This window comes from Callorhinus ursinus, unplaced genomic scaffold (genome assembly GCF_003265705.2).
Source record: "Callorhinus ursinus isolate GAN/ISIS: 27379988/994484 unplaced genomic scaffold, GSC_fseal_2.0 scaffold42, whole genome shotgun sequence".
Taxonomy (NCBI): Eukaryota; Metazoa; Chordata; class Mammalia; order Carnivora; family Otariidae; genus Callorhinus; species Callorhinus ursinus.
The window spans coordinates 3,216,093-3,232,992 of NW_027397104.1; the positions used below are offsets into that span (position 1 = coordinate 3,216,093).

General features: G+C 39.7%; 1 protein-coding gene across 4 annotated transcripts in view; it reads right to left on the reverse strand.

Annotated features, from left to right (window-relative positions):
• The window catches only part of NFX1 (nuclear transcription factor, X-box binding 1), a 74,205-nt gene that overhangs the window by 32,753 nt on the left and 24,552 nt on the right, over window positions 1–16,900 (reverse strand). For all 4 annotated transcript variants that reach the window (XM_025852842.2, XM_025852843.2, XM_025852845.2 and 1 more), the window contains exons 6-10: window positions 16,743–16,814; window positions 14,885–15,024; window positions 7,513–7,612; window positions 7,212–7,429; window positions 2,483–2,580 (exon numbers count right to left, since the gene is read on the reverse strand). In XM_025852842.2, the coding sequence (XP_025708627.1) occupies window positions 2,483–2,580; window positions 7,212–7,429; window positions 7,513–7,612; window positions 14,885–15,024; window positions 16,743–16,814 (628 nt within the window). The remainder of the gene's footprint in view (window positions 1–2,482; window positions 2,581–7,211; window positions 7,430–7,512; window positions 7,613–14,884; window positions 15,025–16,742; window positions 16,815–16,900) is intronic.

The window sequence follows — 16,900 nt, forward strand, 5'->3', positions numbered from 1 at the left end:
ATCCCAGGACCCTGGGACCACGACCCGAGCCGAAGGCAGCCGCCCAACTGACTGAGCCACCCAGGCGCCCCTAGCACACATTTTTCAAAGATTCCCACCAAAGTGATTAAAAGAAAACCACCTCTGAAGCTTTAAGAAGTTTTATTTATCTAGAAAACTCACTCCAGGGGCGCCTGGGTGGCTCAGTCGGTTAAGCATCTGCCTTTGGCTCAGGTCATGATCCCGGGGGGTCCTGGGATCGAGCCCCCGAGTCAGGCTCCCTGCTCAGTGGGGATCCTGCTTTACCCTCTCCCTGTCCCTCCCCTACTCATGCCTTCTCTTGCTCTCTCTCTCAAATAAGTAAAATCTTAATTTAAAAAAAAAAAAAAGGAAAAAAGAAGACTTACTTCCAGTGGAAAAGCCCATTCCATTACAAAAGACATTTCATGAAAAATTTGGCTAAACAATGAGGTCATGATCAACAGTTTCAAAGAGATTTTTTACTTTGTTGAAGGTTTCAACAGAATTAATACTGATAGGGAGTGCTTCCAGCAATTTTAGAATAAAACTTATTTGAAAAAATTCTATTTACACACAGCTTATCATGAGTACACTCACTGCTATGGGGTCCAGTATTCAAGGGAGTGAGGAAGGACAGTGAATGAGAAGCAAAAAAGCACAGAGAATGGGACTGCTGGGGAGAAAGAAGCAAACTGACAGTAGCCATTTCTAGCTCACGCATCCGAACCTGCCTGCGCTTCTTGGTCACAAAGAGCACCTCTGGGCATTACTAAAATTGTGATCACTAAATCACAGTACTTCACAGTCTTCAAGGTCCTGTAGCTGACATTCAAAATATCTCTACTGCCCCATGTACTCTGCAGTTTCTTTCAGGAAAAACACACACACACACAACTTTTGCCACATATAAACTACTATATTTTTACATTTTTATTCTAAAGCTTACCTAATAAGCTAGCACCCAATTTATGGACTATATCCTCAGAACATTTGCAAGTCAGCGGCTACCCAGACCTTGGGCTTGGGAGCAGTGAAAGTGCACTGAAAGTGGGTCAAAGAGGACAGATCAATACTTGGTATGTTCTCCAAGTTGGATTACCCACAAGACTTCCACAGCAAGGCTCCTGCCTTTGGTTACAAGCATAGGAATGGTAAAAATGGTAAGATGTCCTTTTTTTTTTTTTTTTAAAGATTTTTTATTTATTTAAGAGAGAGAATGAGATAGAGAGTGTGAGAGGGGAGAGGGTCAGAGGGAGAAGCAGATTCCCTGCTGAGCAGGGAGCCCAATGTGGGACTCGATCCTGGGACTCCAGGATCATGACCTGAGCCGAAGGCAGTCACTTAACCAACTGAGCCACCCAGGCGCCCCAAGATGTCCTTTTTCTAACAAAAAGTCCAATCAAAACTGCCCCAGGCAGAAAGTAGAAATTGACAAAACAGTTGTACAGTTAAGAATTAACCTTTCTGAAAGGGCAGTCTGGCCTTTGCCATTGGCTTCTGGGAGGTTATCTCTAAGCCTTTGGAATATCATGCTCCATAGGAGAGTCACTGTTTGCCTGAGGCCTTGGGTCATCACACAGTGTAACATAATTTAGGGTACAGGCTGGCCATACTGAAAAGTCTTAAAGTGGGGACTGGCTACACCACCAAGACCAATGATGTACTTCAGTGTGGGGCTTTGGGTCACACGGTAACCGGAGACCTCTGGTGACACTGGAGATTGAGATCAGCTACATGGGCAGTCAACCATGTGTACACAATAGAGCCTCAGTAAAAACTGAATACCCAGGCTCGGGTGACCTTTCCTGGTTGGCAATACCCCATGCATATTATCACCAACTGATGTTGAGAAAGTAACACTGTTCCAACTCCATAGGGAGAGGACAATTAGAAGTTTCATATTTGGTATTTCTTGGACTCTGCCCTGTATGTTTCTTCCTTTGGGTGGTATTAATCTGTATCCTTGCCCCGCTGTAACCACGATTACAACAGCTTTCAATGAGTTCTGAGTCCTTTTAGTGAATTATCAAACCCTGAGGGTGGTCTTGGGGACACTGGACTTGCAGTTGGCATCAGAAGTTAGGGTCTTGTGGACTATTCTAATTCAGCAGTTGTCTAAACTCTTGCAGTGGGTGTCAGAAATGAAGGTGATCTTGTGGACTGTGTTCTCTCCAACTTCTTAGTTAGCTAACTCCTTGCAATAGTGCTTTTGTTCTATACTAGCATCTAGCATTATCACACTTGTATACTTGCCTTAGTCCCATTACTGGTCTCAGAGCCTGGAGTGATACTTTCCCCCACCCCCAATACCCACCCTACAACTGGTCTCTGGTTGCTGTCAGCATATACTGGCTGGACTGAATGAATCACACATACTATGAGAGGAATAAAACATTATCATGTTATTTTGATTCCTCCCATCCCATAATCACTAATTTAAAAGGTATGGGTGATAACAACTCTAACATTGTTTACAATTTACCTTTGTTCTGAAAGAACATCTGCAGGAAATAACTGATGTACGAGAGCATGGTCCACAGTCTCCTTCATGGCAGAGTTTTTCGCAGGTATGAATGAAATCTTTAATAAAAATGAAAAGAGCTAGGAATGAACACTGCAAGTATGTATTTTCAGACTCCCAAGTTCACTAGCCACACTGGTCTTCTACTTCTATGCCCTGCAACTCCAGAATCAGAGTTGAGGGAAGAAGGATGTAGTCAATGCCTCTTCCTCTATCCTCTCTTAATCTAGCAGGCTGGGCCTTTTCTGGCAAAGAAAGGGCCCAGAATTAGTCACTGGAATATCCTGTGGAGTGCATAATGCTTTGCCTAAGTCAAAAATCAGATCTTCTGACTTCTTTCTTCAGGGCTCAAGTCTCAAGGTTAGACTTGGATATCCTTAAAATTATAGCCATGGATGACTTTACTAAAGTACTCTTTTGACTCTGAAAATCTGGAGATCATAAACAATCAGAAACCATGATCCATAACCTCACTGACTCCAGCTCTGCAACTCTCTGGTGATAAGAGGTCTGCCATTCATCCTGCTAAACTAGATTTAGGACAAATCCTGTTTCAAGGACACCTCGGGGATCAGCCACAGTCTCTAATGGCTACTGTTTAAATGTGTTTTTTTCCATTCTTTTATTTTCAGCCTAATTTTAACTCTAAAGTATATTTTCTAAAGATACCACATAGTTGGATCATGTGCTTTATAAAAAAAATTGATTGGATAGCCTCTGCTTTTTAATAGTTTAATCCATTCACATTATTATTGATACAGTTGGATCATATCTGCCATTTATCTTTTACTTTTCTGTATCCCTCATGTCTTTTTTGTTAATGTAATCCTCTTTACTGCTTTCTTTGGCATTAAGTGAATATTTTCTAATTTAACATTTTTTTCCTTTAATGGTATTTTTCCCTATTTTTAGGGGGGGTATTTTCTTAATGGTTGTTCTAGGGCTTACCATACACATCTTATCAGAATCAACTTCAGATTTATACTAACCTAATTCCAACGAGATACAGAAACCTTAATCCTATGTAGTAGCTCTATTCTCTCTTCTCTTTTATGCTATTATTGTTATATGTTATGTCTACATGTTATAAACCCCATAATACATTAATTACTTCATATAATTTTTATTAAAGCTGAGAATAGTAGAGCAAGCATACATTCATAGTTTGTTGTGTTTATCATCTTATTTACCATTTCTGGTTTTCTTCATTTGTTCCTGCAGATCTGAGTTACCACTTGGTATATCACTTCCTTACTCCAGTACAACTTTGATCCCACCCACCCCCTTTGTGCTCTTATTGTCAGATATATTTCCACATGTTACAAGCCTAATACTATAATTACATATTATCTTACACAACTGTTAATTTTAAGTCAGTTGCAAAAAGAATATACATTTACACTATCATTTAAAATTATGTAAATACCATTACTCTTTGATTTTTCATATGGATTTGAATTTATATCTGGGTTTACTTGCTTTTATCTGAAGAACTTCCTTTAATATTTATTGTGAAGTAGATCTACTAGGAATGAATTCTCTGTTATTTTCATTTTTGAAAGATAGCTCTGCTGGATAGAAGCTTCTTCGTTGGCAGTTCCCCCCTCGCCCAGCATTTTGAATAGTTCATTCCAGTGTCTTCTTGTTGTGATGTAGTGTTCTCCATTGTTTCTGATGAGAAGTCTGCTGTTAATCTTATAGGGGTTCCCTTGTATGAGAGGAGTCATACTTCTCTTGCTACTTTCAAGATTTTGTCTTTGTCCTTGGTTTTCAGCTTTTTAATTGTGTCTAGGTGTGGATCTCTTTGAATTCATCCTATTGGATAAGCTGAGCTTCTTGGATCCATAGATTAATGGTTTTCAATAAACTTGAAAGGTTTTCAGCTATTCAAATATTTTTCTGCTTTCTACTATTGTGGCATTCCCATTACATATATGCTTGTGTGCTTAAAAGTGCCCCGCATTCGTTTAGAGATGCCGTTCACTTTTCTTTATTCTACTTTCTCTCTGCTGGGCATAAATTGCCCAGCAGTCTGATCCAATGAAATGTGGGTAGGGGTAGTCTTTGAGTAAAGTCTGTGAAGTTTGTTCTGACCTCAGAAGGGCTCCTCTTAGCTGTCTCTTTTCCTGGTTCTTTCTGCTGAACTAGCTGGCTTACAGTTTCGCTTATTGCCCTTAATTAAAAAGAAGTATTATTTTCTAAAGGGCCTTTATTCAGGTCTGAACTTCTCCAGTGTTACAAATTAAAGTCCATTCCTTTGGGGGAATACTTTGTAGCTCTCTTTTCTTATGGATTACCTTTCCCCCTGGGAAAAGTCTCAGTCAGTTACTCTTGGTGCTGAGTGGGACAGCAGCCTCTGGTTTTCTTGGCTTGTTTTTCCCAGTGTGGAACATCTGCTCTAAAAGTGAGCTGAGGTGAAGATGACTGGGGCCCCAGTAGTCTAGCCTGTTATGGATGGGGTAAAAACTCTGACTTATAGGTGGGCCTGTATGGAAGAGAGCCCCCAATCTCTCAGCTGTGCTTACCAGAAATTTAGCCTCTTCAACTTGGAGTTACAGGGGATGAAAAATGCTGGCAGTCTGCTCCTCCCAGGGAGATATGGTAACCCTTGACTGGGAGCTTAGGGGTAGAGGCAGCCTCATCTTCCTGGCACACCTATCCTGAATATAGCTTTTGTTAAGCTGAGCTTGGGGTGGAAGGAAGGGAGTGGACTGTGACTTAAACAACAACACAGACTTGCTGTTCTTACTGAATTTTAGATTTTCTTTAATAAAAAATACTTCTTCATCTGATGTATGCCCACAGGAACATTTCCAGAAACTTTAAATGATTGCTTCGTAATAATGTTCCCTAGCTTTGCCTGTTTTGCTGGGGAATGGGTCCATGTAGCTCATGTTTCCATCCTGAAAGCAGAACTCTCCCTAGTGTCTTGTACTAAAGCGATCTGTCTAGGATGGAAATTCCTATTCAGTGAGCTACTAAAAAACCTCAGCAAGCTTTCTACAGATAAGTCAGGTCTGAATAAACTTGACAGCCGTTGTTTTCACTAGTCATGGGCTTGTCTTTGAGTTTCTCAATCCAACTCAGCCTAATTCCTTACAAATTTTCCATGATTAAAAACTTGTTGAGGTAACAAGTGGTTACCCTCAAACCCCTTCATGTGGTCTTGTCCCACCCCCTGGGCCTGTTTATAAAGACAATTACTATCCTTTTCTTGCTCAAGTCCCCATGCACTTGCCCATTTCACATTTCCTCCTTCTCTCATTGTCACATATCTTAGCCCCACAGTGGGATTTCTGGTCATCGTATATGAAATTATTACAAAACTGACCCATGAGCTTTCTGAAAAGGGAAGACCTTTACCATCCTTCTTGATTTTGAAGTCATTTAAACTCCACTTTACAGAGCTTATCTGAAGATACATTTTTACAGTAGGCAAAGAGAACCAACAGACAACTGATTTTCCTAATGCACTAAAAATATGTATTAAAACATGAGAAAAGAGCATTCCTCCCCTATACAGAATTTTAAAGTCACACTGTAAAAAATAATTAGGTAGGGTGTACCTACCGGTTTCTGCTGGTATCTGGAAGAAATATGAAATCTCTCTTTTTGATAAACATGGAAACCAAACCTAAAGATTTTAGCTTTGCCAATTAGTTATAGGAACACCTCTCTTATATAGACTCAGTTGCCCATGTCCATTTTTCTAAATACACAGCCTTTGAACACTTACCCAGGAGAGAGGGTGCCAAGTCACTGCAAAACTATACAGGTATATTCCCCAAGGACTACCTCAGAACATTCCAGAACTCAAACTATTACTTTAAAGCTAATTCTAACAAACTTTTTCTGGTTTCTATATCCAAGTAATCAGAAGCCACAAGTCAGGAAAAAGGGAGAGTCACTAATGGTAGGCACACAGACATACTAAAAGCAATGACAGGAAATAAACTATCAAAAACTTTAACAAGTAGATAAAACAATTCAAACTGCATATTGGTGTAGGGAAATTGCCTGAGAAACCTTAGCAGGCCCTAAGGGCATCACTGTACCCAGCATAATACAATTAACTGAGGTTCAGGAAAATGATGACTCTGGGTCAATAAAGAGAAAAATTATCTCCAGTAACCTCTGTTTAAAGAAAGCAAATGTAAATTTTAGAAAACTGTCCTTCCAAAATGATGCTCAGGAGGTCTTTTCCCTCAACTAGATGGGAAACTTATCTATAGAGAAAGTATTTCCTGAGTACTCCAAATGGCTGGTTTTATTATACTTAGCATTTTAGTTAACATCTCACCCACAGTTATTTAACATGTTCCCATTATATGAAAATGCCTTTACCCTGGATTAGTAAAAGGATATATGGTTTTCATACTACTGCAGGCTACTAAGAGAAATTGAACCTCCCCCCCACCCCCTGGCACCAGCCCTGCATGGGACAGTATCTCACAACTGTCCTAAGTTGGCAATAAAATACCTGAAGCAGGAGAGATCACTTGGGCATATTTGAGTTTTCACAAGTATATTCTGAAGAGGAAAGAAAAAGTGCCCATACAAATTCGATCATTAGTATTTTCAAAAGCCTCTGATATCATAACTGAAATTGAACACTATTTTGCTTATATAGTCACTGTTGCCAAACATTTTCATTCATATGTTTAAAGACAACTTTATGCCTACTAGTTACCTAAGGAACCACATGACAGAGGCTTGCCGCACACTTTTCCACACGAAGGGACAGGATCCATGCATGTTTTCCGACCATTACTTCCAAGTTCTAGCAATTGGGTGAGAGGAGTCTGGCCACAAGGGCAACAGCGCACCAGCTGGGGAAGCCGTGGGCATGGCTGGCAGGGCTGAGGGTGGCACACTTGAGAACATGTATGGTTCCCACATTTCAAGTCCCTGTTAAGAAAAACAACAGACTGTTACATAATTGTTGCATAAAATATGGCTTTATTCTAACTGAGAAAAACATAAAACCTTACTTGCCACATATCTTTAAACAGCCAAAGTCGCCAAATCCATCAGACTTTCCTATATCTGTTCCACATAACACATCTCGGGAAGTGCTGCCACAGTAGCATACTTGAGGACACAATTTCAAAAACAAAGGTGAGTAAACTGTATGGGTTCTTAAAATATTCCAAACAATCTCTAAGAACCTAGCACAAAATGCTACTCATTAGTGTTGACCAGACCTGATGCAGAAATAAATGGGGCTTATATAGAAGCTCTAAGACCCACCTAAAAGGCTTTATCAGAGGAAGTAAAAAGGGCCTTGTAAGACTGTCGGTATCTCATGGTGCCTCTGCAGCCAATCCCCAAAAGAGCATTAAAGTGAAGCAACCCTCTAAATTAAGAGACTACTACCTGGCCCATAAGGCCATGGCTGAGAACCATTCACCCTAAGGCTCCCAGGGATCCTCTGGAGAAGTTACAGAAGATGGAAGCTAAGCTGGTGACAGTCATGGAAGAGCTGATTACTGAATCCCTGCCATCTTCTCTCCAATCAAAGCAGCAGAGATTTAATACTTTATATATTGAGGTTCACATAAAATGCTCACAAACACTTTCTATTGCTAAAAAGGAATAAAAAAAATCAGCGCAATATAAAATCCTTAATAATTTGTATTTTACTACTATTGAATTTGAAGTAATCATGTTTGAGTATTCACACTGAGTAGAAAGTTCAAACAACTCAAGACTTTTATTTGCTAGATAAAGAACCTGGTCCAACATCTACAGATCTTCCTGTGGGTTCAAGAAATAATGAGTTCCTTTACTTCTTGAGGTTAGCAATAAATATGTGTTATATTTAAGGAGTTATGTTTCTGATGTATTAAAAATGTAACAAGTCTGATAAGAATTAATTTTCATCAACTAATATAATTTTTCTAAGTGTCACTTCATGGGGCGCCTGAGTGGCTCAGTCGGTTGAGCGTCTGCCTTTGGCTCAGGTCCTGGTCCCAGAGTCCTGGGATTGAGTCCTGCATTGGGCTCCTTGCTCAGCGGGGAGTCTGCTTCTCCCTCTCCCAACCAGCTCTCACTCTCTATCTCAAATAAATGAATAAAATCTTAAAAAAAAAAAGTGTCACTTCACATTTTCAATTTATAATAAAAATTTATCCTGTTAAAATCAATCTGTGCAGGGCGCCTGGGTGGCTCAGTTGGTTGGGCAACTGCCTTCGGCTCAGGTTATGGTCCTGGAGTCCCAGGATCGAGTCCCGCATCGGGCTCCCTGCTCAGCGAGGGGCCTGCTTCTCTCTCTAACCATCCCCACTCTCATGTACTCTCTCTCTCTCATTCTCACTCTCTCAAAAATAAATAAAATCTTTAAAAAAAAATCAATCTGTGCAAATATACTTGGCTCTACATAATAAATGGAGACCAAAAGAGTAGAAACTGAATTGAAATCTTGCAGACCTAATGATGCTTTCCTTCTTTCTCAGTACAACTTAGATATCTACTTGCACAGAAAATCAACATCAAAATAAATGCAACATTATAAAAAACATCAAATCTTAAAATCACATATTTAGTAAAAAATAAAATAGAATACTTCTAACTTCAAACATTAGAAATAATGTTTATAAATAAAATGAACAGACCAAAAACTTTCAATGAGACACGAGAAGGGGGAAAGCCTCAAATCAATAAAAGCCCTAACCAAGACTTTTGATTTTTAAAATCTACATTCCATCTTCCAGTAAGTACATTTGCAGTTTCATCCCGTTCTAAAACTGATTCATTTATTCAATAAAGATTTATTGGACGAATACAGATGTAGGAAATACAACCAATATTTATGGAATCAATGAATTGGTAAATTAACCCTAGTAACTGGGAATTTCTGCAAGGAGGCTTTTCTTTGCTAAGTTTCTGCTCAGATAGAACACAGGCGTTTTTTTTATTTTTGGAGGTGTGAGCAGACAGCTGTGAACAAAAGAATCGAGGGTCAGAAATAAACCCACAACTATATGGTCAATTGGGGCGACTGGGTGGCTCAGTTGGTTAAGTGACTGACTTCGGCTCAGGTCATGATTCTGGAGTCCCGGGATCGAGTCTCACATCGGGCTCCCTGCTCAGCAGGGATTCTGCTTCTCCCTCTGACCCTCTTCCTTCTCGTGCTCTCTATCTCTCATTCTCTCTCTCTCATGTAAATAAATAAAATCTTTAAAAAACAAAACAAACAAAAAAACAACTATATGGTCAATTAATCTATGACAAAGGAGGCAAGAATATACAACGGGGAAGAGAGTCTTTTCAGTAAATGGTGCCAGAAAAATTTAACAGCTACATGCAAAGGCATGAAATTAGACCATTTTCTTACGCCATACACAAAAGTATCCTCAGAATGAATTAAAGACCTATATGAGAGACCTGAAACCATTAAACTCCTAAAAGTAAACATAGGCAGTAATCTCTTGGACACTGCCCTTAGCAACATATTTATGGATAGGTCTCCTCAGGCAAGGGAAATAAAAGCAAAAATAAGCCATTGGGACTATAACAAAATAAAAAGCTTTTACACAGCAAAGGAAACCATCAATAAAACAAAAAGGCAATCTAACGAATAGGAGAAGACATCTGAAAATGAGATGTTTAACGAGGGGTTAATAACCAAAATATGGGAAGCCTGCTTATCCCTCTCCCACTCCCCACTGCTTACGTTCCCTCTCTTGCTGTGTCTCTATCAACTCAATAAAAAAATCCAAAAAAAAAAAATTTATGTAACTCAACACCAAAAACACAAATAATCCAGTTAAAAATGGGCGGAGGACCCAAATACACACTTTTCCAAAGAAGACACACATTGCTGACAGATGCTCAACATCACTAATCATCAAAGAAACATAAATCAAAACCACAATATCACCTCACACCAGTCAGAATGCCTAGTATCAAAAAGATAAGGATGGGGCGCCTGGGTGGCTCAGTCTGTTGGGCATCTGCCTTTAGCTCAGGTCATGATCCTGGTACTGAGCCCCATGTTGGGCTCCCTGCTCACAAGGAGCCTGCTTCTCCCTCTCCTCCCTGCTGATGCTTTCTCTCTGGCTTTCTCTCTCTCTCAAATAAATAAATAAAATAAAATAAAACAAACAAAAAAAGAAGATAAGGACTAACAAGTGTTGGTGAGAATGTGGAGAAAAAGGAACCCTTGTACACTGCTGATGGAAATATAAATTGGTGCAACTACTGTGGAAAACTGTATGGAGGTTCCTCAAAAAATTAAAAACAGAAATACCATGATCCAGCAATTCCAAAACTAGGTATTTACCCAAAGAAAACAAAAACACTAATTCAGAAGATACATGTACCCTATGCTTGTTGCAGCATTATTTATAATAGCCAAGATATGGAAACAACCCAAGAGTCCAAATAGATGAATGGATAAAGAAGATGTGGTATGTATGTGTACACACACACACACACACACACACACACAATGGAATATTACTTAGCCATAAAAAGAATGAGACTTTGCGGGGTGCCTGGGTGGCTCAGAGGTTGGGTGACAGCCTTCGGCTCAGGTCATGATCCTGGAGTCCTGGGATAGAGTCCTGCATCGGGCTCCCTGCTCAGCGGGGAGTCCGCTTCTCCCTCTGACCCTCCCCCCCCCATGCTCTCTCTCTCTCTCATTCTTTCTCTCTCAAATAAATTAAATCTTAAAAGAAAAAAAAGAATGAGACTTTGCCATTTGCAACTACATGGATGGACCTAGAGGGTATTGTGCTAAGTGAGGTATGCCTGATAGAGAAGACAAATACCGTATGATTTCACTTTTATGTGGAATCTAAAGAACAAAACAAATGAATCAACAAGCAAGCAAAACACCAAATAGACTCTTAAATACAGAGAACAAACTTGTGGTTGCCACAGGGGAAGTGGGTAGCGGAATGGATGAACCAGGTGATGGGGATTAAAAGGTACAAACTTCTAGTTATAAAATAAGTCATGGAGATGAAAAGGACAGCATAGAGAATAGAGTCAATAATACTATAATAACAATATATGGTGACAGACAGTGACTACACTTATTGTGGTGAGCACTGAGTACAGCGTTGTCAAATCAATATGCTGTACACCTGAAACTAATAAAACATTCTATGTTAATTCAGTTCAATAAAAAACAAAAAAGAATAAAGGGTCAGAAAATTGTGACAATAAAAACAAAATGGAGCCCCGATCAATCAGGAAATAACCTGAGTACATTAAATAGCCCTGTTATATATGCATAGGCACAAGAGACACAGCAGTATGAGCTGGTGACAGAAGAGTTGGGTGGTCATTGCTGGCTGAAGATTATTAGGGAACCAAAGGCAGTCTGGAAGGTCTGCTGCCAGCTTTAGCCTATTCAGCATTTTTGTCAACACATGAATGAACCCCTGGGAGGAATGCTTATTAAATCTCTAGATCCTAGAGAGGCATCCTAGAAGAATTACAGATGAAGAGGGTAAATGAGCTATACTCATGACCGTAACAGTCTCCTATTTACTGCAGACAGACAAAAAGTTTTCATCTGGGTTTGAAAAATCAGCTACACAAAAACAGAAAGGCAGAGACTAGGATCCATATAGATTTGTACAAAAAAGACCTGGGTGAGTTAGCTGAGAAAAAGCACAATATGAATCAGAGTTAAATATGGTCCACAAGGGGACCCTCCCACACCACAGTCTATACTGCTAAGACCAAACTGCCAGGGTATACTTAACTCCTGCCTTATCTCAAATGGATTTGAGGTAGCATGTAAGGATATGTGAAATATAACAAAGGAACATAAATTTAAAGATGTGAAAAGTAGGACAATGGCAGAGATATAGAATAAATCATAGCTTAAAAAAGTACACTATAAAGACAAACATTAGGTCTGTTACCCAGGGTTCCTAAGATAAAAAGATCAATCATCTCTGAGGAAAACAACTTCTCTTGGAAATAAGGCCAGACAGGAATTTCTCCCAAGAGGACCCATGAAGAGAACAGTTGAGTAATATACAGCACAGTTCCTTACACGAAATCCTCATAGTACACAACATAAAACATTTCATTGGGCTGTTACATATTTTAAGTGCGAACATAGATCCATAGCATCACATCAAGGTAAGATCTAATGAAACAAAACTCTACAGGGCACCAATACATGACAGCCCAAGATCCCTGCAGATCAGGGGCTATTGTAAAAACAAAAGAATCACACAGTATGAGTTTCTTTGTGGCTGGCTTCTTTCACTTAGCATAATGTTTTGGAGGTTCATCCACTTCACAGCATCTATCAATATTACATTCCTTTTCATGGCTGAATAATAATCTGCTGTATGGTTACATTTGTTTATCCATTCATCAGGTGACAGACATTTGTTTTTGTTTTGTTTTAAAGATTTTATTTATTTATTTGAGAGAGAGTGACAGAGATAGCAAGAGAGAGCATGAGCAGGGAGGAGAGGGAGAAGCAGACTCCCTGCTGAGGAGGGAGCCCAATGTGGGATCATGACCTGAGCGAAGGCAAACACTTAACTGACTGAGCCACCCAGGCGCCTCAGGTGATAGACATTTGAATTGTTTCCACATTTTGACTATGATGAATAGTACTGCTATGCACATGCACTTACAAGTTTTGTGCAGACATATACATTTCCATCTCTTTTGGATATATGCCTAGGAGTAGAATTGCTGGGTCATATGGTAAAATTCTACATTTAACCTTTTAAGAAACTACCAGACTGTTTTCTAAAATGGTTATACTATATTACTCTCATTATGGTTTTAATTTACATTTCCTTCTAATTTAATTACATTTCCTTTACAGCACATTTCACATGTCTATTGGCTATTTATATGTTTTTTTGAAGATTTTATTTATTTGAGAGAGAGACAGAGAGCATGAGCTGGGGGAGGGGTACAGAGAGAGGGAGAAGCAGACTCCCTGCCGAGCAGGGAGCCCAACGCAGGGCTCGAACTCAGGACCCCAAGATCATGACCTGAGCCAAAGGCAGACACTTAACTGACTGAGCCACCCAGGTGCCCCTATGTTTTCTTTTGTGAAGCATCTGTTCAAGTCTTTTGCTCATTAAGTTGTTCCTCTTTTTTTTGTTGTTTTTGTAGGAATACTTCAAATATTCTGGATACAATCTGCAATTGATCTATTCATTTTCTTAATGGTATTTTTTGATGAACAGAAATTTTTAATTTTGATTAAAGTTCAATGTATCAAATTTTTTTTTATGGTTAGTATTTTTGTTGCTCTGTCCAAGAAATCTTTACCTAACCCCAAAGTTGTGAAAATATTCTCTTACAGTTTATTCTGGAAGCTTTATGTTTCTGGGTTTTACATTTAAGTCCGTGATCCACGTAGAATTAATTTTTGTGTAAAGAGTAAGACAGAGGTTGAGGTTTGTTTTTTCTTATATATACATCCAGTTGTTCTAGCAACATTTGTAAAAAGACTCGCCTTTTCCCACTGAATTAACTTAACATTGTGGTTGAAAATCAACTGAGTGTACATATGTGGGTCTGTTTCTGGACTTTGTTATCTTCCATTTATCTACTAGTCTACCTTTAACACCAAAAACTGCACTTGATTATGTGCAGTTATTGTAACTTTATAAGTCTTGAAATTAGATAGTTTAAGTCTTTCAACTTCATTCTTTCTCAAGATTTTTTTGGCCTTTTCAGATCCCCCCCCTTTTTTTTTTTTTAAAGTAGGCTCCAAAGGGCGCCTAGGTGGCTCAGTTGTTAAGCATCCGCCTTCAGCTCAGATCATGATCCCGGGGTCCTGGGATCGAGCCCCGCATCGGGCTCCCTGCTCCTCGGGAAGCCTGCTTCTCCCTCTCCCACTCCCCCTGCTTATGTTCCCTCTCTTGCTGTGTCTCTCTCTGTCAAATAAATAAATAAAATCTTTAAAAATAAATAAATAAATAAAGTAGGCTCCATGCCCAGTATGGAGCCCAACATGAGGCTTGAACTCACAACCCTGAGATCAAGACCTGAGCTGAACTCAAGAGTTGAACACTAAACCAAGTGAGCTACCCAGGCACCCCTCCTACAACCTTTTCAAGAAGTTACTTTTTTAAAACATTTCCCAAACACTTTTAAACAGCATTTTAAAATCTACTGTCCAAATTCTATAGTAGGACAATGACCTATACTGGTATTACGAAACCAAACACGGAAACTAAACACTAAAACTAAACACTGAAACCATCTAAGCATTAATGTATCTCCACTTCTCTCTACCCAAGGTACAGAGCTACTAGAGACCTTGTAACTATAGGCTTAAAACCAATCCATGTCATCAAGACAACTATAAGTAAGGTTCCAGTAAATACACAAGTATTGCTGACTGGTGTGCCCACCACTTACCCTGGTTCAGTATGATCCGACAAGGCTGGCATTGACCCCCATGGCACAGCTCAGCACAGTGGTGCTGACCACAGTTCAAAAGATTTTCACATGGATTGGAACAGTGGACTGAGACGGCCTGACCACAGCGAACTGTGTGCCTGGAAAGAAAACAGATGTATACACAGCATTAGTCTGATGCTGGACAGTAATTTCCTGTTGGATAGCTAAACTAAAAATGAAGCCCAAACTTTACCCCCAAAAACTATGAAACCTTTCTCTTGACCCCATTTCCGTCACTTTTCTGTTTACCTCCTCCAATCTTTATTTCCTTAATTACTCTCCTCCTCTCCACTTTTTCTTTTTTCCCCTGCTTTGCTTTCCTTATTTCCCATCCTGCTCTCTCTCCCTATATGCTGACCAGTGAAGAAATGAAGTTCCTCTCTGTAGATTTCTTCACTGAGTTCCCATGAAGTAGCATGCAGGAGGGGAAAGAGCTGGGAGCTCCCACAGTATCTTACAGATGGAGGCAGGAAAGTTTGGGCAGGGGGGCCAGGGCAGGGAGTGTCAGTTATAATGTATATACTAAGAATGGAAGTACAATGGCATTCTCATGGGATCTGGTACTCCGGCATTTTATGTAGTTATAATACTTAAGAACATACTGTATGTCACTTTGATTCAGGATGGGAAAATCATTCTGGCTTTGTTCCAATAAGCATCCTAATTTTGCTGACTTATTGCCTAGAGAAGGATATGAAGTTAGTCCTTTTAGACAACTATCTTCAGGTCTCTTTCCAGGGTGATGGTTTAGAGCTTGGAGTCTACTCTCCTGCAAGAAGAGTTTTATTCTATCCCCTACTTTCATCTTACCTACATATTTTGTTTTAAAAAGTCACTATTACATACACAGACGATCAATTTCCAGTGCTCAGCATCATGGCTAACATCAACCCCTGGGGGTGAACACTATTATTTCTATTTTATGATAAGAAAAATGAGGCTCAGTGTGACCAAGTAACTTGCCCAGATCAACAACTAATTAGTGGCAGAGCCCAGATCTGACCTGGTCTTTCTGACCCAGAGCCCTTACATGTGACTCTCCGGCCACACCACTGTCCTTGTAAGTTCAGACAAATATGATTCACTGAAAACTGGCTCAATCCCATTTTGTCCTGTGGTTCAAAAATCATCTGGGTCTTAATGAGCCTCAGAAACATTCCATAACTAACAGTGATCCTTGCCCTGATGACGGAGAACTTGTATTATAATGAAAAGAGAATGGGCTCTGGGGTCACTTATTTTTTCATTTAACAATATTCATTGAAAACCTCCTAGATGCCAGATATAATGCTAGGTATAGGCAAATGGTCCCTGTCTCCTGAACCTTAACAGGCCTGAGTTTAATCCTGATTCTTTCACCCACAGACAGGTTAAGAAAAAAGTCCCTATCATCTTGGCATTCAACTGAAATGGGTAATCTCACCATGCAAATAACTTCTTAATCACTTATAAGACTGCAAAACAGGATCAGGGTAGCAGAGTAAACTACTATTTAACAAAAAGTACTATTTAGGGGCACTGGGTGGCTCAGATGGTTGGGTGTCTGCCTTCGGCTCGGGTCGTGATCTCCAGGTCTTGGGATTGAGCCCCATTCGGGCTCCCAGCTCAGTGGAGAGTCTGCTTCTCCCTCTCTCTCTGCCTCTCCCCGTTTGTGCTTTCTTTCTCAAATGAATAAATAAAATCTTAAAAAAAAAAAATACTATTTATGCCTACCACTTATTTCTATCTACCCACTAATTCTTACTTTAGAAATTCACACATAAATCATTGAAGTGGACACTGAAGTCTTTAGAGAGCAGAGCAGTTCTAACTTTACCTGGTCCTTCCACATTCACATGTTTTAGTCATGAAGGCAGGGCAGGGTGGGCAAGGTCCAGGATGGCAGAGACTAAAAGAGAAAGGCTTAGATGAATAAATCATACTCATGTACCCAAACCTGAACAAAGTTGCCCCTACTGGGTCTTACTGTGAATA